Here is a 27,568-nt window from a genome sequence, read left to right on the forward strand (position 1 = left end):
AACAACTCGCTTTGTTTGGTACATGCATGGAAACAAACACACACACACCCTGAGAACAAAACCAGTGCTTCTCGGATGTGTGCGCTTGATGTTTCCTAAGTATTTTCATTGTGTAGTGTATTCCAGGACAGCCGATTCCTGGATTGAGCTTGAAGAGAGACGTGACTGCAAGCTCGATCATTTGCGACCAAAGTTTAAGTTTAAGTGTGTTTCAAACTGAATCATCCAAGAAAGAAAGTTAGTTGGCGGACAGAAGAAAAACAGCAGTGACTTTTTAGAATTTCATAATATTCACCCTTTATACAGTAGCTGTGCAACACTGGTGGTTTTGGACGGGGGGGGGGGGGGGGGGGGGGGGGGGCTGAATTCCAAAGCTGCCATCATCCAAATTAGATTAAAGGAAGGCAATTCAGTACATTTCCTAGATGCATATCTAGGGCCGGATTCACAGAAGATTTCCAAAGGAAACAAACATACAAAGAAGCTTAAGCTAAAAATGCATAAGAAGGGTCTTTTCCACCAGCTGTTCTTTAGAAGAAATTCCTTCTTACAGCCCACTTATGCAATTTCCACAAAGATTCTGACATTCACCAGTGTTTTCCTGTTTGGGATTTGTTCAGTTCATGAGGACAATGGGATCAATCATTATAAAAGCAGAGCTATGAACAGTTTCTTTAGTTTAAAAACTTTGTTAAGAAAATGCTTTAGGAAGATATTGGTGAATGAGGCCCGCTGTTCAGAAATGCAGTTCTCAAATATTCTCTTACAAAAGTCTTGCATCTTTTCTTGTGACACTCTTTGTGGTTTTCCTATGTAGTTGTCTGTAACGTAACCATTTAAATTTTCGTTATTCTGACACATCCCTCCACAATGGAGGAAAAACAGAATCACGCAAAAACTTTCAAGATTTGTTGTAACTAAAATGTAGTTACTGTAGAGGGGGGAAAAAAACAGAAAACATAGACAGAAAAATATGATGACTGTGCCATGACTGTAGAAACCATTACTTTTCTTTTGTAGTAACTAACAGTTCTTTAAAAACAAACTCCACTTTTTAATCTGGTTAAATGTAATTAGAAATTAATAAATTAAGTAATTCAATCATTTAAACTGGATTTTAGAGGATAAGCCTCTAAACACTTAGTCTATGACCAGTGTGAGCCTACAGTAAGGTTAGGAACACATTAGGACAGAGGGGAAATGGCTGAAGTTTCTAAACTTTAGACTTTTGTGAATCTGGCCCCTTCATGTTTTCTTGTTGACAGTTTCTCAAGCAGGCAGAAAAACAAGCAGGTAAGGGCAGCTAAGAGTAATGAGGCCTTTTACCAGACAGTGATAACTAAGACAACAGCTCCACCTACTGTCAGTAAAGTTCCTTCAAAACATGCAAGTATGAAATGGGAACTAAAATGCTGAATACTCCAATTAGTGTTCAGCCAGCAGACCAAGACTTTAGTGCTTCATGCATGTGCGCCGTACGACAATAAAAGCTATGAATTGTTTTAAAAACACAACAGCAATACTAACTTCTTATGAGCAGTAAGGAGACGTTCAACCTCAATAGATATAATGTTATGGCTGCAGTTCTGTAGTGTTCCGCAGAGTTGGAGAACCCAGTGTTTGGTACCTATAGTAAACGCAGAGGTGTTGCATGGACATTTCATGGACAATCGGGAATGCTGTTGCTGGGACAGGTTTGGGTAGACTGGCAGGAGGAAAAGACACATTCGGCAGTCTTATCAAAGGCAGTGCACCGAACTGGCTCTTGATCATCACGGCTCAGAGTAGAAGTAGTTGAAATACTCTCAGACTGATAAGGCCCTGCTGGTTTGGGGTCGAGCACGCAGAATGTACTGTTGCATCATCTGTTGCTTTGATTTTAGTGTTTAAAGGTTCTTCATAGTTGTTTCTCTATGGCCTTTTTCTTGTAGTGTCTCTACATTATTCTTGTACCGTTACAACCCATCGGTTCAGTGAGCACTGAAAGGGCCTGCGGGGTCCGCCAGTACAAGCCACATAGGTCCAAGTCATTTATCTCAGAACATTGTCACAGGCCTTCAGTAGCTGCAGTAGTGGCGAGAGAGGGAGCTGCTATGTGCTTAGTAAAAGCGCTTGCGTCTGCTCTCGTTCCAGTGGCTGTAGACCACGAGTCCTACGACGATTAGGAGGAAAAGGCCAAGCATAGAGAAGAGCACGGTGAAGAAGATGGCGATGCCGCTCATCCCTTCCCCGTCATAGTAGTCTGAAGGAGAAAAGGAAAAGGTGTCATTTCACAAAGTAGCACATCAAGGGACCATTATACTAGATAACAGCAAATAGTTACTTACAAGGAAAATAACTGCATAGGTCAGATTTGACCAATATTTCAAACTGATATTTTGATGGATATTTTGTAGGGCAGGATGGTAAAGTGATGCATTTTATGAACCACGGGACTAAATATTACGTTTCTTTGTAAAACTGATTCAGGTGCATGTCAATTTTGTAATTTCAACATTTTAGAAATGTCTATGTATTGGTAATGGCATCAGCAGATACACTATATGTCCGAACATATCGTTTCTGGACACCGCTTCTAATGAATGCTTTCAGCTATTTTAAGTTGCTTACAAATGTGCAAATGCACACACAGCTTGTCTACATTTTGTAGAGAAGTACTACCAATAGAATAAGACACTCTGGAGCAGATGGCACCATGCCTAATGCCAGGTATAGGCTAGAGACCCCCCACTACTGAGCCACAGTAGAGACAGTTACCCCAACAAAAGCAGGGTATGCTATTTCATAATACCCTTGATTTCAGTAGACAGCTCTTCTCAGTAGGAATGAATAATCCCTTACTTATGAGTAGCTCCATATTGTCCACACTTGGAATTGTGACCTCTTCCTCCTCGTCTTCCTCTTGCTTACTCCGTAGTACAGTCAGCTGATACAGCTTCATAGAAATGAGGTCATGGTTGTCTGCCAAAACAAAAAAAAGTGCAGATGAAGTGCAGAGTTGTTTCTAAATGAAGTGAATGAAGTGTTGCACAGTACGCCACAGATGTGCAGTATCAATGTTTTCTAGCTAAAGAAAAAGCAAAACAGATGTTTCGGCTGCCGCAATTACCTGAAAGGTCTCCAGTAATAGCAGACGCACCAAAATAGTAGCCCTGAGGCAGCCGCACACCTGGAATGTCCAAGCAGTCCCTCCATTCATGCTGACCATCAATATCAATCATGACCTGCAGACGGGAAGTAATGTAGTCAACTATACACTCACACTGTAAACAAAGCCAATGCAGTAATGTGAAGTAGCTGTATTACATCCTGTGACCACTGATGAAGGACTAGAGGATGACCAACACAAACTGTGCAGCTACAGACGAGCTCCCGTCTCTGACTTTACAGCTACAAAGTGGACAAACTAAAGCAGTAATGTCTAACAGAGTGGTCAGTGAGTGGACTCTTTCAGACTCCAGCAGCACTGCTGTGTCTGATTTGCTCATACCAGCGCAACACACACTAACACACCACCACCAACATTCAGTATCACTGCAGTGCTGAGAATGACCCACCACCCAAATAATACCTGCTGTGTGGTGGTGGTCCTGTGCGGTCCTGAGCATTGAAGAACTGGTTGGAAAGAGGCTAACAAAGCAGCAGACAAACAGATGGACTACAGTCTGTAATTTATGGAAGTACAAAATGCTCCTATATGGTTATAGAGATGATACATATTTTTCACCACTCTGAAGAACCCTGTAAACAGGCAAAGAACCATTTACCAATCCAGCAGATATGTATTCCCTGTATTTTATGTACAACCTTTTTTTTCTCAGCATTAATCTCCAACATGAATCTGAAGAACCCTTAAACCTCCAAAAGCTGTTTAAATGATGTTATTGGACGGTGGACTATTCTACTATAACCCAGTAGTGACACTGATGTAAAAACTCCAGCAACACACAATGCAAAGCCACTGTAGTGTTGCTGTCACTCCTGCATGTTTGGGCCGACCACCCAAAAAATATCTGGCCAGCATTTGTTTTTTCACTAGTGGTACTGGAAGGCTGACAAAGGTAGAGCTGCAAAGTGCACCTATATGGCACTATAGAGGCACCTAATAAAATGACCAGGATGTTCATGGTAGGCCTTGTCTGTCGATGTATCATAATGTATTCTGCAAGTGTCTCCAGCGCTCCTCACCGTTAGTCTGCGGCGGACGTATCTGATGAAGAGGAAGGTGTCATGCTTCAGGTTTCGCACCATTGCGTTGCAGCCTCCCAGTTCTGTGGGTCTGCCGTCTCGCTCGTGGTTGTAGCCGACTGTGCCGTTCCCCACCATTGCCAGCACGTAAGGAAAGATCCTCTGAGACACAACAACGCAAAGCAAAAATGTGTTGCTTAGTGTGAATTGAATTCAGACTGCTCGTGTAACAAATACCTAAAGAAAGTGTTTTTATTGAATATAAACAATACAACCATGATCTTGAGTGCAACAGTTACTTTTAGTTAGGCCACTAAATGCATTCACAGATGCGCAGTTGCACACACACAGCTTCTCTAGGCCCTGTAGAAAAGTATTGCCAATATAGTAGGACTCTCTAAACATGAACCTATTGGCACCATGTCTAATGCCAGGCATGGGATAGAGGGGTGTAAAGTCCCCCCAGCATTGAGCTGTGGGGCAGTGGAACTGCGTTCTCTGGAATGATGGTGCTCCATCCATTTGGGAGTAGAAAGCTTCCCTTAGACTGTAGAGACAGTTACTCCAATATAAGCAGGATAAGCTACTTTTTAATACTCTTGATTTAGGAAAGAACCATAAATGAGCAAATATCCCTATATTGGATTATGTATTTAGGTATGACTCAAATTGTCACTGCCCAAAAACTAAAATCTATTACATACAACAGTGGAAGCATTCAACATTTAATGGTGAATAGACCAACAGCAACGGTTGTGTTTTTGCCCTCTCCTATAAAATGACCATTTCGGAGATCCGTGTTTTTTTTTTTGGAAAGCTACAACATGCAACACAACATATCACTGTGACGCCGTAGTGTAGTGTAGTCATCTATTTCTAACCCGTAAACAGCACATTCAAGAATTATAACTGACAATTACTGTAATTGTATACACTTTAACAACAAATGAAGGCAACATGCAATTCAGGACAGACATAGGTGGTTGGGTACCTGTGTGCGAGGGGTGTACCTTTTCTTCTGGGCCTGGTTCCATAAAGAAAACAATTAAAAAAGCACAAGACATCACCCATTAAACTTCATTTCCAGTGACAACTTTGCAATTTACTCAATATTTCAAACTGTGCTATAATTAATTAAGAAGAAAATCCACTCAGTTCAATGACTGTATGATACTGAATCTAGGGAAATTAGTATTCCTGTATGCTAATGAGAAGAACAGAAATAAACCCCAAGCTTAATGATTAAGCATATCTTGCAATTAAGAAAACATTTGGTGTGTATATGAAGGTCTGGCCCACACTGTAGAACAATCAGGTAAATAATGAGACAATCGTTTGGGACCAGCCTGTGGTGTAGAGGGTGTAAAGTCCAGTCTTCACTTCACCTCACAATCTCACAGTCCAAACAGTCAAGAATGAGCATGGTCCATCATCATTAAACATCCTCTACCACAAAGGACCGAGCTGAATGGATGGGGTAAACTTTATCTAATCATCCCTGTTATGATAATGCTCATTTTCCTTAGCCCCTCTATGGGACTTGCAGTATTACCTTAGCAGCAAGCAGTAGCTTGCCCTCAATGGGCTTTCTATTACAAATTCGAGACAACAAAGTAATCAGAGCCTTGTGTTTTTCTGCCATGTTCGTTTAGCTTTAAAGTCATATTAGTTTATGGCCAAGGTTTTGAGAGCCGGGACCACTTTGGGGGCACAGTCTAAAGGTGTGTGTTGTTTTGCTCTGTGAAATTTGTCATAATTTTTTTAGTTTTCTGTTCTGGTTAGGACAGTGGTCACCAACCCTTGTCCTGCTGATCTACCCTCCTGTGGAATCGTGTTCCAACCACAATCTGCCACACCTGTTCCAGCCTGGCTGGATCAAATGCATTAGGATTCTACTGCTGGGGGTGCGGGCAGTTGTGAAGAATGAAATGCATTGTTCGAGGGCTCATCGGAAGGTTGTGTATACCAGATGGTCACACTGCTCGGGTGCTTGTTGAACAACATGAACACCACACAGAAAAAGAAAGCATGAAAAGAACACATGCCCTGCTTTTACTTTGGTATATTACAAACGTAATAGATCACACAGCCAGTGACATCTGTCAAGGGGGGATATATTAGGCTGTAGGAAGTTCTTGAAGGTGATTTGTTGTTAAAAGCAGGAAAAATGGGCAAGCATAAGGATCTAGGCCAATGTTGACAATTGCCAGATTGTGATGGCTAGACAACTGGGTCAGAACTCCTCCAAAACATCTGGCAGGTGGAGTGCTGCCGGTATTCAGTGGTCAGTACCTACCAAAAATAAAATTCTTCAAGAAAGGACAACCGGTGAACTGGCAACAGGGTCAACAGCACCTAAGGCTCATTGATGTGATCTATAGAGGCCCCACCTCACAGCTTACAGGACTTCTAGAATCTGCTGCTAAGGTCTTAGTGCCAGATACCACAGGACACCGCCAAGAGGTCTTGTGGATTCTATGCCTTGAATGAACAGACATGTTGTGGCGGCATAAGGGGGATCTACTTAGCATTAGGCATTATCATTAGTGGTGTTAATGTTATGACTGAGTATTTTTCCAATTTACTGCCAAGTGTACTATTCACCCTTTTATGTTTACCAAAGTCACATTATACAAAGCATCTGGTAAACATCAGGTATCATCTGGAATCCAACATTTCCCCACTAAATATGATTTTAGAAACCATTCGATTGCCATTTACAATACTCGTAAAATTAGTACTCTCCAGATTCAGACACCACTGGAACACAAAAAAACAAAATATTGCAAGTAAGTCAATCTCCAGAAGGAGGTGTGGGTGACCACTGGGTTAGAATTGTATAAATCCTACAGTGAGGGCCAGACAAAAGACATTAAAAGAGTCATACCTCTATATGCTTTTCCTCATTAGGGTAGGTGTCTACAAACACGCCTAACCCAGTGAAGAAATCCTTATTCCCAAACACCGGACCTGTAACAATACCAGTGCAATAGGTCATTATGCTTCTATAATTTCATTTAGAATTTGTGTACAGCAGAATCCCACTATCCAAGCAAAATGGGTTCCATTTGGTAATGGGAACAACTTCTTGTATTTTACCTTTCTGCATGCGTTCTTTTGTGTACCACACTGCCAGGCCATCCCCATTCAGGTTTTTCTTTCCTCGACCATGGATCTTAAAGTGCACCTGCAGCTCCCAGTCTTTTAGGTGACATGGCTATAGAAACACACACACACTAACATTACCTTACTTTCAACAACTGCCAAACTGACACTGAGCTTTGTGATCCATCACAGCAAGGAACTCTACACCTGAACACCTTTCAGCAGTCTCCTGATTCAGACTGTTGTTCTAATGATCATGGTTTACATTTCAAATGCAGTGGTTCAGCTTACCACCACCTCTATCGCATCTGACTGAACTCCTCAGAAGTAGTACGCGGTCGGAAACTTCCAGACATAAAATTGGACTGCATTTACATTTTTGGCAGTTACATATTTGGCTCACAAGAGGCATGACGCTTTCTCCTAGGATTTAAATATGCTTTATAGAATCCCTTAGCTCTCCACACACTGCAGATTTAAAGTGCAAGAGGAAGCAAAGCAGTCCCACTGAGTGGTCAGCATCACAAAGCCACCACCACGCTTCAATGTAGGCAGGATGTTCTTTTCAGAATATGCTTTCTTTTTTCCTCCAGACATACTGCAGTTCCACTTCTGCTTCATCGCTCCATAGACGTTTTTGGGATTCAGTTTGAAACAAAACTGGACCTAGGGCTGCACTGCTTCCTGCTGCGTGTGGAGGGCAACATAGATTCAATGTATCAGGAAAATACAATGCCTTGGGTGTCATTGGACCATCCTACAGGACAGTTATCCCAAGCATACCTCAAAGCCCCCAAAGGCTGGAACCCCATAGAAAATTTTGGTGGAATTTGAAGAAAGTGGTTGATGCAAGAAAACCCAACAACATTAGTAAACTGGAGGCCATCTGCTCATGAGGAATGGGCTAAGGTAACAAACTTTCAGCTGTTTTTAATGAATGACTGCAGTCTCAAAATTATTCAACCCCTTCATGACAAGTTTCTCTGGTACTTCACCCTCCTGGTGTTGACCCTCTACAAATGTGATGCATTGACACTTCTGCCAGTGTTCCTGAAAAAAGTGTCAATGCATCACATTTGTAGAGGGTCAACACCAGGAGGGTGAAGTACCAGAGAAACTTGTCATGAAGGGGTTGAATAACTCTGAGACTGCAGTCATTCATTAAAAACAGCTGAAAGTTTGTACGTTTTGCAATGAAGGTTAAATAGAATAATTTTGATTGTAACTGTGTTTTAGAATCAACCATAAACAAAAAAAATCATCATCAGTGCACCCTATTCATCAGTTCATTTTCACTGGGCATGAGTGATATTGATACTGATAAATGATTATGATCAAATTTATCATAATCATTTTTTTTTAAATGTTGTTGTTGTTTTTGTCCTCAGGAAACCACCCCTAACAGAACCGTACATAATATTGTGAATACTTCTAGAATGGAAACCTACTTAGATACTAATACCCACTGTACTGTACTAGTACTGATGAGATACACAATCCTGCTTAAACTCTTATTTTACATGTCATTAAAATGTTAATGTTACACTACCTTTTCAAACCAAACACACAGTAAATAACAAATGCTACAGTAAACAGTCAGGTCCTGGATACTGTGAGAATTAAAAAAGCAAAAATTGGCAACAGGAACACTGATATTTTATGTGCATACTGGTATAGATAGGCAGGTCATTATTTGTCAAATATATCCTAAAAAAGTGCTTTCATATTTTTATTTCAAAACAGGATCATAATATATCAATATTACCAAATACAGATTTAGACTACATATCTCCCAACACTTACTCTCATGCATCACCAACATAATAAACAGGCATGACAGAAGAGATTGTGCCACAGCCAGCCAGCTAAACACAGCTTAAGGACCTCGCAGCGGAATCAGCTTAAGGACTGAAGAGCTCCTGGCATGGCAAACAATGAGTTACTCTAATGGTAGTTTTCCAGCTTCGGCTTTTACTGAAATAATGAACAGTAAGTAGGTTTTAGGGTCAGACTGAGTCATTCCAGGATGTCCAGTACTCACCATGCGGCTCCACACTGCCCCCTGCTTGCTCTGCACATCAGGAGTCAGGCGCACCTGATCAGTGGTTACCATGGCATCGCCCATCAGCTCCCAGTGAGAAGAGCCCGAGACACCGATAGCTGACAGGAGAGATGGACATTAGACGGATAACACTGATTTATGAACTGCACAGAGCTGTCAGCAGCATATCTGCACATCTCTCCTACACAAGCAGCATTTCGAGCGTGTGGAGGGTCTACAATCAGAGAGACACCATTTTCGTAGCACGGTATTTTGCTTATATATTATATACAGTGCAAAAATAGTACCTATAGTAATACTAGCTAGCACTATAAACATTATAGTAGATATTTACTGTTGTATAAAACGCCTTTCTTTAATCTGTTCGCCCATGTTAAGCTATGGTAGCTATCTAGCTAATTGCTGTAAACTATAGTGCTAATAGCTACGTATTGGCTGAATCTAGCTACTAGCTATATCTATCGTTAACAGTCCTGTAGAAATCCCTGCGACATTACTATAGCTAACTTTAATAATTCGCCATATAGGGCAGTTTCATATCTGTTCAACCTACATATAGCTAGCTAGCATATTACTACCGTTATAAAACACACTATAACGCTAAATAATCAGCTTATTTTATATTTTATGATCTAAGCTATTTTTCTTCACTGACATGCACATTAAGACACAGGCTGGTTAGCGGTTACAGGACACCGGTTAGTTAGCTAACCTACCTTGGTACGGTTTCGACAATGAATATTCCCTCTTTAGAAACTCCTCCATTTCATGGTCGTCGTCTGATAAACAGGAATACAAGGACGCAATAAAGATGAGATACTTTGCCAGCACCATTCGGGCCATTTTGCGCAGATTCGCTCCCAAACCCGTCCACTGCCCCCACTATTTTCAATGATCAGGCAAGGCGGCGGCCATCGTATTGCATCGTACACGCCTCCCGGAGCAAGCGATTGGCTGGTGCCACTACATGGCGCGTTCCGATTGGCTGTCTTACCGCTCCATCAATTCCCAGGGGTATCATATGTCCATCTGCTCGATTGGCCGCTGGACTCTAATACTGACCAGTAGTGACCATGCAAGCACTCCCACAGACACCTTTGCTTTGTAAAATAAATATTTATTCGCTTAATGTTTTTTTTCCATATGAAAATAAGAAAAATAAGCTGTTTTTACCGGAATGGGCAGTTTTGCACTGTATAAGGTTCTTGTAGCCTGTAATGTGAGTTCCTTCGTAAATATTAGTATTGTTCAGTGTGACTGTACGTCGCTAGGGGCAAGGACGATTTCAAAATCTAAAATGTCACAAATAAAAACGAGCAATTAATGTCTTTCTAAGTTATTCACGTTCTCCTTGAATAAGCTCAATAGACCGCTAACTTCCGGGACGAATTATGTAAGCAAGACTAAGGGACGGTCTACAAATGTACAGGGTGTGCTCCTAGTTTGTACTACTATAGTAGTATGCTATACTGACTCACTCTTTTATTGTTGTCTTTAAACTTAATATCCAGCCACAGACAGATAGCTACACTCACACTTGTCTAAATTCAGATAGGCCCTCTGAACCTTCATTGTCTGTATGTGAAGAAAAGGACATTTAAAGTATTAGTATCATATAATATTATTAGGGAAGGGTGTGTGCAAATATGCCCTCACTTAAAAAAGGCTTGCAACGCCTCTTATGGGAACCACTGCTTATTACACTAATGTACTGTGTAGGCTAAGGGTCTCTGCTTCAGGTCCTGTCAAGCAGGGTGGTGCTGGATTGGTAACTTTTTGGTAACGATTTTTTCAGTGTCATTCAGAGGGCCTATCTGAATTTAGACAAGTGTGAGTGTAGTTAACTATCTGTGGCTGGATATTAAGTTTAAAGACAACAATAAAAGAGTGAGTCAGTATAGCATACTACTATAGAAGTAGGAGGACACCCCGTACACAGTGAGACAACTCACACTGAGGCATGTCTGAGCTATGGTGCAATGGTGCAATGGAGGAGAAACTGCAGGACAGTGGTATTCCATAATGATGTTAAAGTATCTGAATAATAAATGTCCATAAAAAATACACACAACTCCCCAGGACATAGCCATAGCATTATGGCATAGAACAGATGAGCTAGTCTTCGGAACTCATGGGCATCAATGTACCTTGAGCACCCATGACCTTGTCACTGGTTCACCAGTAGTCCAGCTTTGGACCACTTTTGGTAGAAACCAGATCTTCATGATTGCCAATTTTTCCTACATCCAACACATTGACAGATGCAATTGTACCAAGATAATGCTACTCACTTTTTTGCTGATTGGTGAACACATGTGGTTTTAGGCTTACCCTGATTTTGCTTTCTAAAGGAAATTGGCTTAAATGCAACCATTAGAGACCACTAGCTCTCTCTTATGACATATTCAAATGCATGACATATGCCAAGGACCAGCGACATTTCACATGTTAAGCCATTTGGATCCTTTTCATTTTGATAGTAACCCATCAGAAAATACAAAGTATCATTACTGACCACTGAATAATCAGTAGGAACCAAGCGAAATCTCAAGTCTTCTCTTTTTCTCTCCAGGGTAGCAGTTAGGGTCACACGCCGGCGCCTCTTTAAACCACATCAGGTAATTTGTGGACGGTCCCTTACTGTACAATGTGGCGCATAGGACGAAGCTGCTGCTACTCCACAGCCTGTAAACCAACTGTAAACCAGCCGTCCTTCAGGTAATGTGCTAAAGAGGGAACAATGGAGAACACTCCCGAGAACGAGAGCAAGAAGCTCGACATTTATCGTGACACATGGGTTCGGTTCCTGGGTGAGTAGCTGTCCTAAATCTAGAGTCTCAGCTCACGTGTGTTCATGTGCAATGCCTAGCTAACCATCTGTGTTTCCCCTCTCACGAGACACGTTTCCAGCACGTCCCTGGCCTTCCTGAAGGTAACTTGTGTTTTGAGGGTGTAATTCCACACAAAAAAAGCCTGTCAGAATTTAGACTGGAGCACAAGTGTGTGTGTGTGTGTGTGTTAGTGTGAATGTGGCTGTCTGACTGTCTGGCTTATGGTTGGATATTACACGTATTGACAACAATGCAGAAGTGTGAGTCAGTAAAGTGAACAAACTAGCTAGCTGACTTGACACCCAGAGAGTCACACCCTGAAGTATGAAAGCCACACTGATCCAGGCCTTAGCATTCTAGTCATATCTGTTCTGTGCAGGATTGCACTGTAACTCAGTATGACTGCACCGCATGTATGAAAATGTGTTCATGTGAACTAAACATTGAGCACTCAGGTTCAGTGTCCTGCAGGGTGGATGTAGCCTCTGGGTTTCTGATGGTTTAGCCAGAGAAGAAAGGAAGGCGCTCACTGTGTTCCTCCTTAACCTCCATACGTGTCCTCTCACCTTGAAACCTCTACTGGTGGCATAGCAGTTTTAGCTCAGTTCAGGATTCTGTAGTTCAGTATATGAGGAGGAATTATAATTCGACACATCATGAATTCATCAGTTCATTTGAATGGGAAGAGCAGCTTATACTAGGGATGCAGATTGATCCTGGTATCACAACAGCGTCAGTAGATAAACAGCATCAGATAAGTATATGGAGTTGACAAACCCAATATTTGATACATCTTAGTATATCATAGTGTACTTATTAAATAATAATAGTCCAGAAATCATGTTTTTCTCCATAATGCAAACCACATTTATAGTGCACATAATGCAAACCACATTATAGTCCACATATATACATTTTATGAATGTTTATGTATTGGTGTTAATGTCAGTATCTGCAGATAATCAATTCAATGAAACTTAATTGTCATTATACCAATGCGGGTACATTACAGTATAATAATTCAGTCACTATTTATCATCACTATTTAGTATGAATGAAATTTTTGATAATTAAATTTGGGCCTGTTCATTCTTTTGTAACTTGAATCTTGATTTGTTTATTTGGGTTTATTTTCGTAGAATCATTTAATTTAATCCATACATACCAAATGATTAGGAAAAGGCCAGGCATTTATATTAGGGAGAACTGACATTTTAAATATAAAAATAATAATTCCAAATAGGATGTTTAATGATTGGATAATTGTAATAACAATTAAACTAGGTAACATTTATGTTTCTATTATTCCCGTTTTTTTCTATCAGTAAACGTCAGATTTAAAGCTAAAACAAATGCCATATTTTGCTCTATTATGTCTCTGGTTAAGTAGCATTTACAGCAGAGTGTGGAACTGACTGACTGACCCTTGGCAACTTTCCCTGACTGCTCCACATATTCTACACTCTCTGTCACATTGCAGAATGAACTTAATGAACAGTGTTGATGTCCAGTGTTTGTTTTGATCCTGCAGGTTCTTACAGCGCTCTAACTGCGCTAGCTAACACTCTCTCCATAAAGTCAAGACCTATCCTAGCGAGGGAGCACTGGAAAGTGTATAAATGCCCAAAATTTTGATTCTGATTGGTTTTGCCTGAGTATGACTATCTATAGTCCCGCCTCCAGCTACAGTGTAAGATTGTTTTACCTGTAGATTTTGAATCTCTTACTTTAGAGGACATTCTAAGTTTATTGGTGATCCAGATTAGAATCTGTATTGAGCCGGTTCCGGCCCGTAGGCTGCATGTTTGCCTCTTCTGACTTACAGCATTCAGGCATATTCCCTATCGCTTTCAGTAACACTGACCTTTAGCTCTTCAGTTGTCAGTAAGGCCAGGGTGACTTTGAAATCTGCTGTGTTAGTAAATTAGATGCCATAGCCAGCTGGCTGAACACCACCCCTCCCCACTCCCCACGACACACTACTAAGCAAAACACTGCTCTGGCCTTATGTACTTGGATGTTGAACCTCTTAAAACTGTGTTTTTGAAGTGCTATCTCAAAGTGCTGCAGTTGAAGCGCTCTCATACCCAAGTGCACGTTTGGTTAAACAGCATGTTGGCAATGTGACACTGTGTGGAAAGCATTGGCGTAGCCCCTCATGATAGTTGTAGGAATCAATAGTATCAGTATTTGGAAAGATGCCCATTGGAAAGTGAATGCTATTTTAAAGCAACAGCTATTAAAGCAATCCAGAGGTACTGATTGCCTTGTAAAAGCTGGCCCGTATGCTTGTTTTTGGGGTGAGCCTCTTAATGTTCTTTTGGGCAGGAAAGCTAAAACTTTGGCTGTAGTGGTTTCACGTTATTACATTTTATTAACAAGTAAAAAGATGGGAAAACCCCAAATTATTATCTGGTCTTGTTGTTTTGAAGGTACAGACTGACCCAACATGCTAACATTGCTAAAAACAAATGGAAGCTTGTAGCCACCAATTAGCATGATGGTATTTGCATAATGCTGATTGATAACTGTTCACCACATTCATTAAGTGGCTTTTCTGACAGAATTCATTTGAATAAAATTTAATAATAATAATAGTACTACTGGTAATAAAACTATTTTTAATGTCGTCATTACTTTGATCGGTTTTAAAAATGCCAATGAAATCTTGCATTGGCATGGCAACCGATGTCAAGTTATTTGACTTCTAATTTTGTGTTTAGACAGAATTATGATGTATATAATTTTTTGTCTGTATCTGATTCAACTTGTGGTCATGCTGACATCAGAAATATCAGAGTTAGGCTAAAATATTTGAGAAGAAAGATAAAAATGATTAAAGTTTGTGTTCCTAGACATCATTTATAGTGATGTCGTCATTCAAGTCATTAAGGGATAAGCTCTTAGAGCTGTCTGGCTCTGTTTATAGTGAAATCATTCAGATAATCCCACAGGAAACACAGACTTTCTTTAAAAAACAACATTCCCAAATTGTAATCTTGATATGAGTGTGTGATCGTATGAACTTTCTGATTCCTTCCCTTATAGGATTACTAATTAGTAGTTGGATGCAAAGCAGTGCAACTGAGTTGTTCCAAAGTTATACCAATGGGGGGAAAGCCAGGAATCACCAGTGGTTTTGAGGTGTTTAAGATGTTAATTAACGTTATACTCCGCTTTATCTTCATAAGGACGGACATGTACAAGTTCGGGATTCAAACTAGTATAAAGTCGTCTGTGTTGCAGATACCTGTGTGAGATGTTCTAAAATTATGCTAATACTAATACAAAGGTTTTCAATGCAAATCACTTGTAGGAAACTGATATGAATTGTCAAAGTTTTAAAACCTCAAGAATGTCGTTACAATAACATTAACATCCAAAATGCTCTGCATTTAAAAAATGGACATCAGATCTTGACAAGGAAATGGATTATTACTGAATATCTTTCACGTTTTTTGTGGTACTGCAATCAATGCTGTTAAATTTATTATTTAATGAAATAATAACATTCATTAGTATAATATAATGAAAAGCAGACGCGCTGTATATGGTGGCAGGGGGACGTTAGGGCAATTCTAAGGGCCTGTGACTGACAGGGGCCCTAGAAATGTATTAATTGAGTGTTTTGGCAGTATTGTGAGTTGTGTGGCCCAGTGTAATATCTTTTTATTTCGCCCAGGGTCCCTGGCAGTGCCCCTGATGAAGAGTAGCATAGCTGAAGTAATAGTAAGAAATGTCCATTAGATTTGACTACAGATGCGTATTGATGAGTTCTGGACAATATCGGCAGAAAATTCTGGCTTACATATTGCATGGGGAAAAGAAAATGATCCGATCCAGTCCTGTGAAAAATCTAGCCTGACATAGCACACACCCGCACTGTGTGGTGGCATGTGTTTGAGTGTGAGTCTGAGAATGGCAGCCTACTGTTAGATGATTATCTTAGAGTTCCCATATCATAGAAAGCTGTATTTGCCTATTGTTATTAAAATGAAATGAATGAGTACTGTTCGCTTGCCAGTTTGTAAGTCAGGCACTAATATTAAGCTAAATGCTTAAATGCATCTTTAAAATGGCAACTTTACAGGATAAGAAAAAAACTTTCTTAACTTTGAATGGAAGTCGATGTGAAAAGATTTTACTCCAGATTCCAAATTTTGTAGCATTTCTATTGGTCAGTTCATCTTACACTTTTGGCACAGATTAAAGAACAACTGCCAGATTCAATTTATTACACAAAGCAAAAAGAAATGTTTGAAAATGAATAATGAATTTACAAGGTTTTTGCATGACCTCAGGCTCTGTGCTTCTCCTGTCTCTCTCTATACACACGCACTTACACTTGCAGAGTGCCAAGCACTTTCTGAACACGCTACAGTAATGCTGAGAAACAAAAGGCCTTCTGAGGTAAAAACACATTCAACAACAACAGTGTATTAGTAATAAAGTAATCCACTGGTAACCTAGAAATACAGGCCTACTGTTTCTAATGGGACTCTATTTTTAAAAAATAGCAATGTTCAGTGAGTTTCACAAAATTACATAAATAACTTAAAATACTGTGATACACATTTTTGGTCCTAGCGCCCAGCCTTAATGGAAAGCAGTAATTTGAGATAAGCAGCCTACCTCATTCCAATGCATCTGTCCTCGTTCTCTCTGAATTTCTCTTACCATCAGTGGCAGCATGATGGCAGCAGAGTTTTAAAGCCTTGGCTTTGCTGACATGAGGCCAGAATCTCATTAAAGCCTCCGGCCCTTTTTCAGAAGCAAACCTAGATGTCACTAGAGCATTGTTTTCATTAACATGTCAGACCTGTAATGAAGCCCGAATATTGATGGAGCCAAGCAGTCAGCGTCCTTGCATGGCAAAGGGCCAGCGTGGAAATTATAATAATGGTTCTAATACATTAGCTGCAAGCGCGAGGCGCTGGGGGACCGCCGTGTTGGGGGCCGCAGCGAATTGTTCTGGGGCTTGCCACAATAGCGAGGCAGTTTGGAAGTTTAATTGCTGTCGTATCTTACCCTGGCACTGCCTGTGCCCCTGCAGGCTATGCCAACGAGGTGGGGGAAGCATTCCGCGCCCTGGTGCCTGTCAGCATGGTGTGGGCCAGCTACGCGGTTGCCACGGCCTACGTGTCTGCAGATGCGGTGGACAAAGGGAAGAAAGCAGCTGTGGTGAGTTGTTGTGTTTTGTTTTTTTTTTGTTTGTTTTTTTTTTTTGCAGGTCGGTAAGAAAACCGTAGGAACTTTTCAATTAATTATTTATATACATTCAGGTCCATTAGTATTTGGACAATAACAATGTTTTGCTACAGTGGATTTGAAATGAAGCAATCAGGATGTGATTGATGTCCAAGGTATTAACCGTTATGGAATTGGAGGCATTTTTTGTAAATGAACTCTTATTGGACACTTGACTGATGAGCCTTTCACCATGCAAAGGAGGCCATCATTAGGGCTGAAAAAAAATGTTCAGGAGTGGCAAATCAACAGTTACAGGTACATTCTTAAAAGTAATGAAGGCACTGGTGAGCTCAGCAACATCAGGAAACCTAAAAGAGCACAGAAGACATCTAAAGTATATGATTGCAGAATTCCTTCCTTGGTGAAGAGAAAAGACCTCCCTTGAGGAGCTAGGCATATTATAGTCTACAATCAAGATGCCCTCATTAGAATAAATACAGAGGGTTTGAAAACAGCTGGTAACACTCAATAAAAGAGGCCAGATTCAACAGCTAGAAAACATTTTAAAAGGCTTGATTAAGCCAGATGAATTGATGAAGCCAGATTAGCTTGAGTATGGAGAAGAAATGAAGGGGTTCTTGATCTCAAGAACTTCACATCATCTGTCAAACATGGTGAAGGCACTGTTGGCATGGGCATGTATGGCTTCCAGAGGAACTGGGTCACTGGCGTTTATAGATGATGATGTGTCTGGTTGAACTAGAATGCTGTAGTGTTTAGAGCTACTTTCCGCTCAGATTCAGACAAATGATGCCAAAGTGATAGGATGGTGCTTCACTGTACAGATGGATAATGACCCAAAACAAGCAGTGAAAGTAGCCCAGAAGGCTCTTATGTCAAGGAAATTAAATGTTGCAGTCACTTGACCTCAACTCAATTGAGCATGTTTTCACTTACCTGAGACAAAACTGAAGACGGACCCACTCGCAAGCAACAACTGAAGACCACTGCAGTAAAGGCCTGACAAAGCATCTCACAGGAATTCAGTCTTTGGTGACATCAAAGTAATTGTTATATTTATAATGTAATTTAGTTTGTTAGTTTGTCCAATGGAAGGACTAAAAAAAACAAAACAGATGTATTTCTTTAACAGTTAATGTTGTATTTTTTTGTTTAACCCCTTGAATTGAAGCTGAAATTCATCACATGTTGACTAAACTTCATCACATCTTGACTGCTTTGTTTAAAAATCCATTATATAGTGTACAGTATGTTGAAAAGCCATCTAGAAAAACTTACTATATAGAATAAAAATCTAAAAATGTGAATGGATGTTACAGAAATTGGTGATGTTCATCATTACAAATTTGTATTTTACATCATATTGTTCAGTGTACAAATCAGGCTACACATTTGGCCAATAGAATTTATTATCTGATACTTATCAGATAAAGATATTCCCAATACTAGTTATTAAAATGTGTGTATTATGACCTCCTTTTCTAGTTGAGTGTTCCTGTGGTGGTTTATGCCCCCTCTTCCCCTCCCAAAAAAATCTAATGCATCAAGGGTGAGAAGGTGATGTTCTGATTTTCTGATTTCTGATTATTGAACCTGTGTGAAGGCCCATGGTGACAACCCAGGGAAGACCACGCGGATAGCCGTAGCAGTTGTGGACACGTTTGTGTGGCAGGCCTTGGCATCTGTGGCCATTCCTGGATTCACCATCAACCGTGTGTGTGCTGCTTCTCTGTATCTGCTGGGCAAGACCACACGGTGGCCTTTATCGGTGCGAAAGTGGACCACCACTGCCATTGGCCTTTCTACTATTCCTTTCATTATTACTCCCATCGACAGGTGAGAGAACCAAATATTTCGTTTTTATACTATACAGATTACTTTGAAATAATAATAATAATCATTATTATTATTATTATTATTATTATTATAAATGATTATCATTATTTAGGTTTGTTTTTGCCAAAGTTGGCCTTCAAGGACTTCTGGCCCACAAGAAAGATATTGTAACCCCACCCCAATACCCAGCTTTTTAAATTCTTGTATTCCTTTTTAAATTAAGCAACAAAATGCATTGTGATATTAAAAACAATTAAAAACCTGCCTAGCATCTTTATTTTCACATTGTTTTATCCCTATTACCTTCAGCCCATCACAAACATTACTTTTTGGCCTCACAAGACAAAAAGTCTGGACACACAGGCAGTTTTGTCACTGCTTCTCATGTATAAAATTGTCTCTCTTTTGATTGTCTGTATTCAAAAAACAGCCAGAACAAAAACACCTAGGTGGGTGGAGCTAAACTACTGTAGGCTGAATAGATGAATATAGCTAAATGCCTTGTTTTTTGTGACTTTGCAAAATATTACATTCACAGCATGCTCTTTTGAATCTTTAGCAGTGGTAATAAAAAAATAACCATGGGCACTTTACATAGAGTAACTGGTAGCATACCTTTACTATGCATCATTGGTTACTTGTTGGTGTTTTCACTTTTGTTTCTCTTGGTTTTTAGTGTGTTTCTGACATCATTGTGTGTGTGTGTGTGTGTGTGTGTGTGTGTGTGTGTGTGTGTGTGTGTGTGTGTGTGTGTGTGTGTGTGTGTGTGTGGGGTCTGTAGGTCTGTAGATTTCCTGCTGGATTCCAGCCTTCGTAAAGTGTATGGTGGTGGAGAAAAGCATGAATGAGCTCTGTGGAGCCAAGCGTGCATCTAGGTAAACCTCATCAGATGCCAGCAGCAACTTATTTCTCCCACTGATCACCGTTACCAGACAGACTCCTTTAGTTTCATATACAGTCAGCATCTGACCTGGTTAAGAGATGTCATCATGCTGAAAAGAGCCCAACAGTGAGATTTATTTTTTTATGAGCTGTTATATTGCCTGTTCTCAGGTTTTATGCACCTTAAGCGTTCCTCACAAACTGTTCATTTTCATTTTTTTGCAGAGTTGTGCTACTTTGCACATTCAGATTGTGTAACAATTGTTGACATGCTTGTTTAGTTGTGTGTATTTCTTTTCCTCTTGCATGGGATGAACCCCTTGGTCTCAAGTTTCATTAGATATTGATGGTTTATCATCAGTCTCTGCTTTACTTCAGTCTGGTACCATTGCAAGCGGGTCCATATAAGAAAACATCAGTACAATACAAATATAAAAAGACTGTGGAAAAAAATAAGAAAGACTAAAAAATCATTCAAATGCCTTCTCTGATAATGTTCCAGAGCCATAATTGGTGCATATTATTTTTAGTCGTTAATTAGTACCTCACTAACATTTATGCAGTATATTAAAAAGTTTAATAAATTATGGAGAAAACTGTAAAGGGAAAATGTAGGCTTCAAAGTACACTCACTATGCAAGTGATACCAAAGCCATCAGTTGCATATAATATGTAAAATGTAGAAAACGACCTCATTTTAAGCCATATCTCTATGAGAATAGCACAGCCTTGCCTAACAAAGCAGCAACTGTAACGTCAAAACAAAGTTTGTTTTTTTTCTTTTTAATTTTATTTACACTGTTAAAAATAAAGGCGCTACACAGGGTTCTTTGATTGATGCCATAGAATAATTACTTTTGCTTCCATAAAAGTCTTTAAAATAGATGTGTGAGTGTGAAGTGTGAAGAAACGTACTTACTTTTTGAAAGATGTAAAGAATCTTCACTTGATTTAAATGTTATTTACCAATTTAAATGCAAATTCTTGACGGAACTGAAAGTGGTTCTTTTTTGGCATCCCTCAAAAAACTCTTTGTAGCACATTTGTTCTTAAGATCTGAAAAGGGTGGTAAACTTGTATGGCTTTAATTCAGTTATTTTTCTTAGCATTTACATATTTTATGTTTAAATATGTCTGTATCTGTGAAGACTAGCTGTAAAACCTTTGTTTACACAAATCTATGTTATGGTTTTTAAAAAGATAATGACTTCTTTTCTCTGTTTTCATATTTCAGGCATTAAATATTACCATGCAGTTTAGGATGAGATATGACCAGGCATTGGTAGCTAGAATGGATTCTGTTCTAGCTCCTATTAGCATATTTCCTTTTAGTACTGTGTAGTATATGGTCAAAACAAAACCTTGAGTCTCCATTTTTGTCAGTTTGTCCGGATAAATTGAAACCGACATGTATGTTTCACTTTGTGCCAAGAACGTGTGAGAAATAGGAAAAAAGAAATCCTTTTCTTTCTTTTTTTTTTTTCTTTTTAAACTGATTTCTAGTACAAGTTGAGTTTTTTGACTGTAAAGTTACCACTTTGGAACTACAAGGTTTTGTTCTGACAGTGACTATCTACTATATACTGTACACACTGTTAAATATCTAAGATCCTTGAGTAACTTTTAGAGGTTCTTCAGTTTAGAACTGTGGAGGAACCTTCAAGAAGTCATTTTATCCTAAATAATAGGATCTTCTAAGTACCTTAGAAGCTTCTGCCACTGTTTCAGATTGAAGAACCTCCAAATGTTTCTCAAGGATCTTCTGCTTTTAACAGGGCATGTAGTTTTTGTACAAATGGTTGTACAAATACTGTAGGAAAATATGTAAAATCTTTAATATGTGAAGCAACAAAAACTGTTAAACTGTCACTGTTAAAAAAAGGCGAAGTACTGTAATAAAATCCATAGTAAGACTAAATCCATGTGTCCAGCATTTATTGAGTGATGCTCAAATAAACACCACAATGAGTTGTTTTACATTCTGTGCTGATCTGATTGATGGTTAATTGTCTCCACACACAGGCATTTGTTTATTAATTATTTCATAATGAGTAATTGTGGTGCATTTGTGTTCTTCCAGCTGTGTTTTTACTATGCATGTATGTTGCAGTAAATTGAATAATGGGTCAAATTTAAAATTGTTTAAAAAAAAACAAAGTAAAGATGGCATGTTAGCTGTGTACTTTCTCCTGTGAGGTAGTAAAGTGTGTTTGATTAGTTTGAACATGGTGGTGTCCTGTTAAATGTCTTTGTGGTGGCACGGTGGCACTGCAGGAAGGGGCCTACGGTTGTGGGTTCAATCTCTGTTTGGGTCTTTTAGACATTTTGTGTGTTCTCCCTGGATTTAGGGGGGTTCCACCAGGTACACTAGTTTTATCCTGACTCTCAAAAATGTACATGGTAGGTTATTAGTATTTCTGCCTTGGGCCCAATGATACCCTGTAGGCTCCCAACCCACTGCAATCCTGTCTAGAAGCAGGTGATGGATGGATGGATGGATAATATTGTATTGTTATTAGTAAATAGGAAGTGTTGTCATGCCATCTGCACTAAGAATACTGGTGAATTATTTCTAAAGTTCCCCCTTTATGATACATACTTGTTTTTATTATTCTGAAATTGGTCCTTTTTGATTTAGGTCTTCTAGACCTTTTAAAGGAAATAGACCTTTTATGTTTACAGGCTGCATATCTGCTTGTATTCTGTTGGACAGGCAAGATTGGGATGACATTTATATAAAAAAAAAAATTTGATACAAATTTACAGATCCAACTACACATTTATATATTCAATATTTATATAGTGCCTAATTTCAGTTTCAGCCGAGTGTTTCCCTCAGATCAGTCCAGGGGTCTTTAAATATTTTCAGCCAATTTGTGTTTGATCGGTAGCTCTCAAATCCTGCACTACCTAGTTTTCTCTGTTCCAGGGAAGGGCGAACTCCGGTCCTGAAGGGCCGAAATTCAAAAGAATTCAGTGATTTTTCCTGCTCAAACACACCTGACTCAACTGAGCAGCTGATTACAAGGTCAAAGAGGTGTGTCTGAGCAGAGAACAGTGAAGACTGTTGAAATCAAGCCTTCTGTTTCCCACCCCTGCTTTATCTTCTGCCTCAGCACACCTGAACAAGACCATTGACTGTTTACCAAGACCTTAATGAGCTGGATCAGGTGTGAGGGGCAGGTAGTACTTTTCCCCCAATTATATTCAGAACATCCTTCACACATTCTCTGACAAGCATGTTTTGCCTACGTCCACAATGTGAAAAACGTGGTTCCAATTGTTGTTCAGAGAAGAAAGATTAGAGAATGATTGAGAGTCCCTCCAGAGAATCATTGATTGGATATGTAAAATAAATGAGCTCCGCCTCTGTGCCTGTCTTAAATGGCACGAGCAATTACAAAAGGCTTAGTAGTACTAACACCACTATTTTGCCTGAAGATGAGTTTAATGCAGGGTGCTCTGCTCTTGCTTTTTGTGGCTTCTACATTGGGACAAAAAGGTATGATATTCTAAGCTGTAAACCACTTTCTCCTTCAATTTAAGAATCCCATGGTTTATAAGTGAACTGACCATGTGTGGAACTATATGTGGGTGATGCGTCAGGTGTACAGCAATATCCTGTTTTATTGCGAGCCTTCTTTAGAGTATTTCACCCCAAGATGATTAGACTAGCTTAAATGAATGTTGACTTGTGAAGGACTGTAACTGGCTTTGGTTGTAAAAGCTCCATCTATGTGTCACAGATGTCATGATTGACTGTAAAGCTGATACGGTCACTGTTAAATGGAGGCCTGTGTTGAACTGGGCCCAGAAGGTAGACCATTCCAAAGCTCATTTGGGTAGCTGTCCTCCCTCAAGTTTGGCTGAGGATGTGCTGCTGTTCTCGGTTTGGCTCCATGACTGTGGCTTCAGACGACAGGTATGTGAATAGGTCTAATACAGGGGTGCCCAATCCTGGCCTTAGGATTATATCGACCACCTTTCAGAGTTTACCCATTAACTAACACACCTGCTTAAAATGATTAAAGGCTCCAGGAGAATCTAACACCAGCCAAGCTCTGGCATCTCTGCTTAAGCAATGACTTTCACCTTGGGCCTTTGGTATCTTCTTGCCCATGCTAACTTGTGGGTTTGGAAGGGCCTTGAAAGCACAATGAGTGAGTACTTTTGGGCAAGCTCATGCTATCAGAGTTCTGGCAGTTCTGTGGCAGGTTCAGAGAGTTTTGAGTTGACCACGCTCATTGGAATATGTCACCAGAAAGTAGCAGATTAGCTGGATCAGTTGTGTTGGTACTAGGACGACACCATATGTGCAGAGCAAAGCTTATTCCTGGACCAGGTTTGGGAACCACTGACTTGATGGATCACCTTATGTATAGCTACAAATTATGGCCACTTGTGGTTGGTTTCTTTAAGGTGATCGAGGACAAGGTGACCTACACTAATTTGCTGACATATGGACTAGACTCTGAACTTCCTCCCATTGTGGAACAAGTGGAGTGCATTTATGACACGTGGGTGGTCTCTTTCCTTTTTTTCTTTTTTTCTTTTTTTTTTTTTTTTTTTTTGGGTAAAGGGGCAGTTTTGATTACATCTTTTCCTTTCTGCTGAAACAGGTCTGGAAAAACAACTTACTCAGAAAAGACCACAAATGACCTTGTCTTCAGCATGGAGTTCATGAACAGTGAGTAGAGAATGTCCCAAAGTCTACATGATTTAACCCTTTTTTTTAATTCCTCTTCCTTTATAACTAAATATTTTAAATTGGCATTTGCCAGAGTAGAGTCAGAAACTGTACACATAGGAAAAGACCAGCCCTGTATTTTAGGTGTTCTACCTATCCAACTTATCCGCTACAAGACCTTTTGGAGTTGAAGCAGGGCTAGAGTCCTCTAGGACTGTGGTTGGAAACCATCTATTAATCATCCCTCTGTCCGCCAGGTGATTTCAGTGGGCCTGCCCGATCATCCATGTTTACCCTGGGTTCCAGAATTCCCATTAAGGCTGAGGTGGAGCAGCTGGGCATTGAGCCTCTGCAGGTTTACCTGCAGAGCTGTGTGCTAGCAACATCTCCAGACCTTCCTCATGCCAGCCTGCTGCGTATGGTCATTTCCAATGCTGGGTGAGTAGCTCATCGAAACACCGGTTTTCTTTTTTTTCTCTTTAAATACACAGGGTGGTCTTAAAAACCTGTTCTTGTGGCTCCTGATACAACAGTCTTCATTGGGTTTGGCTATGTAAAGTGTTTATGACTGGATTTCTGTTAAAGGTGCCTCATCGAAAGCAAAGAAGGAAACTCTGCGTTCTTGCCAAGACAGAAGCCATCCGAAATCCTCTTTTATTTTCAAGCCATTACCTTGGGAGAAAATGTAAGGACTGTGCTGTCTAAATGTTTACAGTAATGTGGTTTTGGATTGGTTGCACATTTTTATTTGAATGATTTCTTTCATTTCTTCAGATTTACTTGCATTGTGACATGACTGCAAGGGATCCCCAGAGCTTTAGTGTAGACATAAAGGCTTGCCACTACTTAAAAGAGAAGAAAAGGTAATCATTTCTGGCTGCATTGAAAACTTCTTGAGTTACTAGGTACTTTTTTAAAATATAAAATTCTTGTAGGAAAGAATCTTGACTAGTCAGATCAAGCTAACCGCACATGAATGAATGTTCTAGTTGGATGCTTCTGGATCACCCATCTCAAAGCTACATCTGTAGCTGCTGTGACACTGGTTGTATTCCAAGAACCGACTTTGAGCCTGGTACTGTACCGTCTTAAAATCTGTTACCACACTTTGGTTTGTTGTCAGTTTTGCAGCCTTTTTTTGTGCTGGAACTTTGCCATTCTTCTTTCACATTTGGTTCTCACACTGATCTCTGCAGTGGTTACAACATTTGTCTTTTTCTTCTCAAGGGTCAACTAAACAGAAAGTTCTTGGGCCTTTTACGATAGTTGATGCTCAGAACGATACTTCCGGCACCTTCTGGACGGCTGAAGAAGGTCAGTATGTTAATGATATTTGGGCGAATGATGGTGCCATTGAACACTAATGTCTCATTTGAACTTTAGAACTAACCGGGGTCCCAGTGTGGGCAGTGGTGGTCACCGTCCCACTAGTGCTGCTGCTATTGGCAGGAGCCATTGCAACGGGCTACTACTTGTGCTTTTGGAGAGGGGGAAGGATAGGATACAGACCTAGACGAGATCTTCTGACCAAGTATTAAAGCTTCGTAATAAAGATAAGCATTCTTAAAGGCCAAACGTTTTCCCTGATGTTTCTTACAATAACTTGAGGCGATTCATTGCCTACTTCATGTTGACATTTCCTGCAGAAGCAGGAGATTTGGGCCGTGTGTTTTGAAGGCCACAAGTGGATGTAAGGGGGGGGTTCCTTACTCACTTGAATTGACTTGTGTTAAATACGGAATTAATCAAACTGTCTTTCTTGATGCAACTAACATGGTAAAGGTGCAGGGCTTGTATCTCTTCTACTTAAAGTCTGTGAATTCATGGCCAATCCGTGAAGGCTGGAGGCAGGGGGGCCAAATCACCTCTGCACATCTGAGCTTGCCTTGCCGGATAAAAAGCCTCATCAATTATTCACACCAGTGTAATGTCTCTGCAGCCCAGGTTGTTTACAGTATCTGGATGAGAGGCGCTGAATACCCTTGACCTTGTCAGTGCCGTGTAGAATCCACAAGGGGGCCCCACCGACACTGTAGATATCAATTGTACTCCTGTCAGGCCTGGAACCTGCAGGAACAGTTCAGGCAGCCAGCAAAAACAGAAGCTGGCAGGCATCCATCCTCTGGGGACAATCACGACTGAAAATTTCTCAGCAGAAGGGCGTGCAAGGGGAAAGACAAAAGCACATTTTAGGTTTTGGGAGTGAAGGCAAATTTGCTTTGTGACTGACTGACTGGTTTGTAATTTTATGGAGCTGTGCATCAGGTTTCTGCTCCTTCTCACACCAGAAAGCCACTGGGTTCTTGTGTGTTGAGTTTAGAACTTGTGGAGCAGCTTGTTATAAACTGCTGGTATTAAAGGTGAGGGTTGTAAACAAATTCTAGAAAGTGAATAATAAACCAGTACAATAAAGGCTGGTCTTGGTCCTTCCATGTTATCTCACCACCCACAGTTCCTTTTTCAAATCTATGCCCTGTTCTCCTTCGTCCCTACATCTCTGCTGCTCTTCGTCGCCCTAGGGCTGCCTCCTAGCCCTCATTAGAATAATTGGAATTCTGCTGCGATTGGCAGGTCGGCGAGCCTCGGCAGGGAGTGGGAGAGTAATGTTTTAATTCGGTCGCGCGAGTGCTGGGCTCCGACCGCATCCAAACATTTATTATGAGGCTCCCTTGAGCAATATCAGGTCGCATTAGGAGGCCCAAGGAGACAAAGAGCTGATGAATTGAATTAATCTGTGGAGCCCAGTGATAGATGGGCCTGTTCAGA

At 40.2% G+C, this 27,568-nt stretch overlaps 2 protein-coding genes across 2 annotated transcripts; one reads left to right on the plus strand and one right to left on the minus strand.

Moving 5' to 3' along the window:
• Positions 1–350: 350 nt before the first annotated feature.
• Positions 351–10,408, minus strand: lman2la (lectin, mannose-binding 2-like a). The gene is made up of 9 exons (XM_072673392.1): positions 10,072–10,408; positions 9,335–9,453; positions 7,288–7,405; positions 7,076–7,158; positions 5,180–5,212; positions 4,189–4,350; positions 3,110–3,224; positions 2,842–2,961; positions 351–2,242 (listed from the first exon to the last, which is right to left on the minus strand). Exons 1-9 carry the CDS (start codon positions 10,196–10,198, stop codon positions 2,100–2,102), a joined length of 1,020 nt encoding a protein of 339 aa, XP_072529493.1. The 5' UTR covers positions 10,199–10,408; the 3' UTR covers positions 351–2,099.
• mtfp1 (mitochondrial fission process 1) lies at positions 9,396–22,033 on the plus strand. The gene is made up of 5 exons (XM_072673411.1): positions 9,396–9,602; positions 11,928–12,165; positions 17,240–17,367; positions 19,001–19,233; positions 20,015–22,033. Exons 2-5 carry the CDS (start codon positions 12,096–12,098, stop codon positions 20,079–20,081), a joined length of 498 nt encoding a protein of 165 aa, XP_072529512.1. The 5' UTR covers positions 9,396–9,602; positions 11,928–12,095; the 3' UTR covers positions 20,082–22,033.
• Positions 22,034–27,568: the final 5,535 nt, after the last annotated feature.

The sequence above is a fragment of the Salminus brasiliensis genome, chromosome 1, assembly GCF_030463535.1.
Source record: "Salminus brasiliensis chromosome 1, fSalBra1.hap2, whole genome shotgun sequence".
Classification (NCBI taxonomy): Eukaryota; Metazoa; Chordata; class Actinopteri; order Characiformes; family Bryconidae; genus Salminus; species Salminus brasiliensis.

Coding starts and splice junctions, on each gene's coding strand:
- lman2la (XM_072673392.1), bottom strand. CDS start 10,198: ATGGCCCGAATGGTGCTGGCAAAGTATCTCATCTTTATTGCGTCCTTG. Junction 7,159..7,287: donor AAAAGAACGCATGCAGAAAG/GTAAAATACAAG, acceptor GTATTGTTACAG/GTCCGGTGTTTGGGAATAAG. Junction 2,962..3,109: donor TATTACTGGAGACCTTTCAG/GTAATTGCGGCA, acceptor TTGTTTTGGCAG/ACAACCATGACCTCATTTCT.
- mtfp1 (XM_072673411.1), top strand. CDS start 12,096: ATGGAGAACACTCCCGAGAACGAGAGCAAGAAGCTCGACATTTATCGT. Junction 17,368..19,000: donor AAGGGAAGAAAGCAGCTGTG/GTGAGTTGTTGT, acceptor ACCTGTGTGAAG/GCCCATGGTGACAACCCAGG. Junction 19,234..20,014: donor ATTATTACTCCCATCGACAG/GTGAGAGAACCA, acceptor TGGGGTCTGTAG/GTCTGTAGATTTCCTGCTGG.